The sequence below is a fragment of the Girardinichthys multiradiatus genome, chromosome 3 (assembly GCF_021462225.1).
Source record: "Girardinichthys multiradiatus isolate DD_20200921_A chromosome 3, DD_fGirMul_XY1, whole genome shotgun sequence".
NCBI classification, from domain to species: Eukaryota; Metazoa; Chordata; class Actinopteri; order Cyprinodontiformes; family Goodeidae; genus Girardinichthys; species Girardinichthys multiradiatus.
Genome location: NC_061796.1, coordinates 30,198,013 through 30,204,320, shown reverse-complemented (window position 1 = coordinate 30,204,320; position 6,308 = coordinate 30,198,013). Strand labels below are relative to the sequence as shown.

Genomic DNA, 6,308 nt, shown 5'->3' with positions numbered 1-6,308 from the left:
TAACTGTGACAACGACTCATGGGACATCATGGGTTTAACCCAGCTGTTAAAAAGAACAAGTAATTTTTTTCCATCCATCCATCCATCCATCCATCCATCCATCCATCCATCCATCCATTTTTTGCATCCGCTTAATTCTTGCAGGGTTGTGGGGCCTGGTGTCAATCAGTGATCAGGGTGACTTCAATAATACCTGTTGGTAGATTTGTTTAGCAGACTAGAGGCCATCATTAAACCATGTCATGAAATACTTAAAATGCTCAAATGATAGGGCAATAAATAAATAAATAAATAAATAAATAAATAAATAAATAAATAAATAAATAAATAAATAAATAAATTCATAATGTCTATCAATACTTTTCTTGACAAACAATTAAATTCGGATAGCAGTATAATCCAAATGTAGCTCTGTGTAAAAGATAGCTTTTCGACATTAACTTTAGGACCAGTTCTGTGGTCAAAATGTGAAAGAGCTAAAAGAGTTAAACATTCTCAGTAGTTGAAAGGATAACATTATCTTAGCTGAAAAAAAAACTCATTTGTTAGTGTGCACTGATGTCAACACAATTCATTAACATTATCATAAAGCATATGATCAATTTTGCCATTTGTTCTTTCATCCTGCGGAAAAGATTCAGACAAGTCTGATCAGGTCGTTCAAAATGGCAGCCTGTGAAGAATGATGAGGCTTCTTCTAGTGTCTCCTTTAACCCAACAAGCCAGGTTACAATGTTTGGTTAAAACTATCAAAGAAGTAACCAATGTTTGATGCTTTTAGTTAGTAGCAGAAGGTTGCATCGTTTCAAAACTATTTTTTATAGATGTTTAGTTTCATTTCATTTGAGCCCTTGCTGTTCTCTAAAATCCTGCTTTACTGTCTCTGCTGGTTAAACGTTTGCCTCATCAATCGAATGTGCAGGACTTAGTTCTGTTATTTATTACCTTATAAACTATAGGTCTTATATTCATTGAAACTGTTGTAGTTGATTTACATAAAACAGTAATATGGAGTTTGTAATATTACTATAATTATGTCTAATTAGTGCACACATTACCATCTGCTACTTACTGACTGTGCGGCTTGCGTGGGATGACTTTGTAAAAGAAGATGTTCTGCCCCAGTTATGCATTTCCTGCATTGATAAAGATGATGCAAACACAAAAATTACCCCTTAGTTGAAGGGTGAAAATAACCGTAAAAAACAGACGGGTGACTTTCATTCAAACGCTGTTAAATGTTTAGTCAAGAAATACAAGTGGCAAACAAAAGTCATGGTCTGAATGTTAATTTTTTAATTGCCATTTACAAGAAACACTTTTATTCAGCTTCACCCTGTGGATGGAGATAAGACTTGACTCTATTGAACCAACATCCTTGACTCCCTCTGCCCCTCCTTCTTTGTCCCCTGTGAGCCGTGTCCCTTTATTCTATTTATAACCCAGTTGGTGGAGAAATCCTATATTTTTAGTAACGATATCAATAGTCTACAGCACACTCTGACCTCAGGGCATGAGCGAGCGGGACTTAGAGAGTTAGAGAGGAAGAGGAGGAGAGATTAAGGACAGATAGAAGCAAAGAAAGGAGTGTTGAAAAAGAGGGACAATATCATTTTACAGGGACTGACAGTGAAGTGGCATGTGTGCATAACCCTCCAGTAAGAGGTCGGGGTTTGGTTTAACGGAGATGGTTGAAGGACAACTTTAGATGAATTTTCTTCCAGAGTTTTACTTAGTTTGAGCTAATTGTCAAATAACCCTTTTTAGACTGAATACATAATAATAATCGTTAAGAAAAATGAGACATGGTTTTTGAAATACTTTACAAATAATAATCTGACAAGTTTGGCATGTATTTGTATTTAGCCCACTTTCTTTGCCCCCCCAACAATATTAATCAATGTCTGTGGAGAGCTACAAAGTTATGGCTTAGATAAAATCATTTGTATCTGTTGGAATGGTTTAGATCTTAATCCAATTAAGAATATGTGACATGACTTGAAAATTTATGTTCACAGATGCTCTCCATTCAATTTACCTTAGCCTGAGCCATTTTGCAAATGTTAAAGCATGCCCAAAAAGACTTTCAACAGTGGTGGCAGCAAAGGGTGCTTCTACAAAATATTCACCCAGGGGGGATGACTATAGATGTATGTCACACTTTCTAGATTTTTATTTGTAAAAAAAGAAAACAAACTATTATACATCATTTTCCTTCCACTTTGGAAATATGCTCTACATTGTTTTGGTCCATCACATAAACTAAAATTCATGTACGATTGTGGTTGTAATGTGGCAGCATGTAAAGATGTTTAAGGGGTATGAAAATTTTTACAAGGTAAACAATATTCTAGAAAAATGTTTGGTATACACCACAAAACATGTTTCTGCACCTTTATGAAAACATGTTTCTATCATAATAGCATAAAAAACAAGCCAAAAGGTTCCAGATTACTATGCTTATTTCTTTAAAATAATAATGACATAGATACATTGGTTTGGCTCTTAAATGTGTGTACAGTAACATTTGTCTTGAGATCTGACAGCAGCATGTTTTACAGAAAATTATTGATTTTAAGGCAAGAAACCCTGTATCAACAGTAAACAACATGATATACGACAAATATCTTTTCACCAATTATTTCTGACTGTTTAATTTACAGAGCACAACTTAAAAATATGCAGTAAGGTATTAGCTGTGCAAAATTGTCAGAAAAGTATGAAAGAGCCATGAAGGACATGCAGAAAGAAGAGGGGGAGGTACAGAGGGAGATTGGAAGTTGATGAGATTTTAATGTGAAGGTCAACTTGTTATAACTTTGGATCTCTACAGGGATATTAGTCTCTGCTTGGTGCTGGAGGGGCTGAAGAGACATGGGAGTGGGTGGAGCAGCTGCGGGGGGATGGGGTGGTGGTGTAGTAGGAGGAGGAGAAAGTGAGAGGCTGCCTCTGAGGAGAAGGGAGTGAGAGTGAGATGCAGGGATGGGGTGGTTTTGCTGCTTCGACAACTCCAGTCCCACAGCAAACAGAGCGGTCAGCATCTTCTCTCCCAGCATGTGTGTGTGTGTGTGTGTGTGTGTGTGTTTGTGTGTGTGTGTGTGTGTGTGTGTGTATGTGTGTGACAGAAAAAGTTAGCATGCTGGAGATTGCCCTTTTTTGTTGTGTTTTGAGTCTGAGTATGTGTGAAAGTGAAGGAGTACGGAGAGGCGTCTGGAGAACACAAAGCGGGAGGCATTTCTCTGCAACTTCACACGATAACAGAATGAGACACGTCACTGTGACTTTCTCAGTTGGTTTATTTTCAAGTTATTGTCCCAGCACATGAAAACAAAAAAAGTTATCTCGACTGACAAATAGACAAATTAACTATAATAGATTTCTGATAATTACATATTTTTTTAGTCTCTATTGTATTGAAATACTGTTAGGTGGGACAGAAAGCGATCATCAACCCATAAGTTCTATTAAAGAAATAAAACCCATTTTTGGGACTATATTGGAGATGTTGCAGCCACCTGCCCTGATCAGGCAGGTTGAAATAAATGCACTGCTTGTATTATTTTTTCCATGTATTGAACTGTCCCATTGAGTCTCCCTTCTAATTACTCCCAATCAATACTGTGTGCTGTATGTTATTACACAGCAAAAAGCTTTCCTGTATATACAGAGGAAAACACACGTTTCGGTGCTGTAACAAGCTAACAAGCTTGTTTGGAACATGAAGTATTATGTTTTCTTAATCTGCAGTAAAACATTTAAAGTTCAAATTGTGTCTTTTCGTAAATATTAATACCCCTTAAGCTTTTTAACAATTTGTCCCATTACATGAAAACCGCAATGTGTTTTATGTGATTGACCAACACAAAAAACAGCATAATTGCAAAGTGAAAGAAAAAGGATAAATGGCTTTTTAGATTATTTTTTTTCTGCATGCATTTGACTTACCCTGTCCACTCTGATGCCCCTCAATAAAAACCAGTGCAAACAACTGCCTTCAGAGGCCATTTAATTAATAAATACAGTCCCCCTGTGTTTAGTTTAACCTCACTATAAAAGAGCTCTCTTATGAAGACCTGAAACATTTCTTTGAGTGAATAAAGAGCACAATGAAGACCAAGGAACACAACAGGAACATAAACAAACTGGCCAGACAAGGAAAACATTATTCAGAAAATCAGCCAAAAGACCCCCAGCCTAACTCTGAAAGTCTTGCAGACATCCTCCTGAGTTATTTCTGGTGCAATCCTGAAACCTGGCCTTTATGAAACAGCGGCAAGAAGAAAGACATTATTGAATGTTTTGTTCAACCCTAGCCTGAAGCCAAGTTGGAGAATTGCATTTATATTTAAGAAGTAACTCTGGTCAGACAACACCAAACTTGATCTCTTTGGCCTACATGTGGTGGAAAACTAACACCACACATGCATCTAAACGCATCATCCCTACAGTGAAACATGGTTGTGATAGCATCATGCTGTGGGGATGCGTTTGTTCAGCAGGAGGTAGTGAGGGTTGATTGGAAGATAAATGGATCTAAATACAGGAGAGTCCTGGAAGAAAACTTGTTAGAGGCCGCAAAACATGTGGCAATGTCCCTAAACATATAACCAGAGCTACAATAGCTTAGCTTGAAGAACATTATTGTGTTGGAGTGGCTCAATCAAAGTCCAGATCAATGGGAAACTTTGAAAATTTATGTTCATGTCCAGTACAATTGTGCTTGTGTAGTTATGGAAGAAGAATGGCCCAAAACCTCAGTCTCTAGATGAACACAGCGGGTAAGGACATTCCCCAAAAAGTTTGCAGCAAAAGGTGGGTCTACAAAGTAATGAGACGAGAAGGGTTAATACATCCACATCCCAAACTGTTTTGAAAGCCATGTATCATTTTTCTTCAAATTCATAATTATTCACTGTGTTGTGTTGGTCTCTCACATTAAATCCTGATTAAATTTATAAAGTGTGTGGTTGTAATGGATAAAAATGTAGAAAAAAAAAGGTTTACGGAGTATGAATATTTTTGCAATGGGCTGTGTTAGAGAAGACATGATGTGCGAATATCAAGTAATGCAACTCAAAGCCCAGCAGTTTTAGGGCAGAAACGTTGCCTGCAGTCACTGTCACATTGTGCCCACTGCCTCATTTATGCACCTTCATGAATCAGCTGAGGTCACTCACTCTTATGACATTAAACTGAGAGGTTGAGGCAGGCCAAAAGAGTCTGAATGAGTCTTTTCACATTCTTGTGTAATAAAAAATGTAAAAGAGAAATAAACCGACCATTCAGATTGCTTCATAGTCATCAAGTCATTTAGATTTAGATTTAAAAACACACATTTAGGTGCTGAAGAGGTCATCTATGATAGAAACACATTTAAGCAGAGTAGACCTTTAAAGAAACATCATTTATGGCTAATAATTTAAAGAAGATTTGTTTTGCATATTATATTATCTGTATAGCTGTAAGAATAGAGATGTCACTGGTAAATTGCCTGTTCAGACAACTGTCGACTTTTATCTTCCGTTTAGCTCTATAAACATTAGCTGCATGCAAAGAGATTCATTTATCTTTCTGACACTACAATAATCTTACAACAGGACAGATCCTATAAAAAAGAACTCTAGTGTGGCAAATAGTAATACTGGCTTGGTTAATACAGATGCAGTAACAGAACATACACGTGATAAAGAGTGAGGGAAAACCAAAGGGTCCAGGCATTTTAATGTAAATGTCAGAATTTGGTTACAAGAGGTGAAATATTTGTCGCTAGTTCTCATGCTCTGAATCTCAACTATAAAACTACTATATGATAAATAACAGGGGGGACTTGGAGGGGACAGTTTTCAAATAGCTGTGAGAGGCGAGGGAGCAAAGTCTGGGTTGAGGAAAGAGAATCCCTGGAAGTCATCCTGGTTGATGGCTGCCAGCACATCTGGATCCGATGGAGTGAGGACGGATGGGGCCGCTGTGAAGAACTTGTCAAAGTTCTCGCCTTTTCTCCCGCCCTGATGAGGAAAGGCAGGTAAACACAAAATCAATCACTGCAGCCTCAAAAAAAACTTTATCACCTAAAAAAGCCTCAACTTCCTCTAAAAAACATTGAAACAGCATGCCAACATATCTCTCCTGCCCACGCACACCCTTCATTTCTTGCTGTCTTAGGATGAAAGCCATCCACATATTTTCTCCACCTTCTTAAGACCACATGACAGCCATTCTGCTGGATGAAATGAATCTCATTTGGCTAATGGGCCTGGCCTCTAACCCCTGAGCACAGTCAGCTTCCTCCTGCCAAGCTTCACCATTGG

At 37.7% G+C, this 6,308-nt stretch overlaps 1 protein-coding gene across 1 annotated transcript in view; it reads right to left on the bottom strand.

Moving 5' to 3' along the window:
• Positions 1 to 3,276: 3,276 nt before the first annotated feature.
• Positions 3,277 to 6,308, bottom strand: part of prkcg (protein kinase C, gamma) — a 39,669-nt gene continuing 36,637 nt past the window's right edge. The window contains exon 17 of the mRNA XM_047361802.1: positions 3,277 to 6,005. Coding sequence (XP_047217758.1) covers positions 5,844 to 6,005 — 162 coding nt within the window. The 3' untranslated portion in view covers positions 3,277 to 5,843. The remainder of the gene's footprint in view (positions 6,006 to 6,308) is intronic.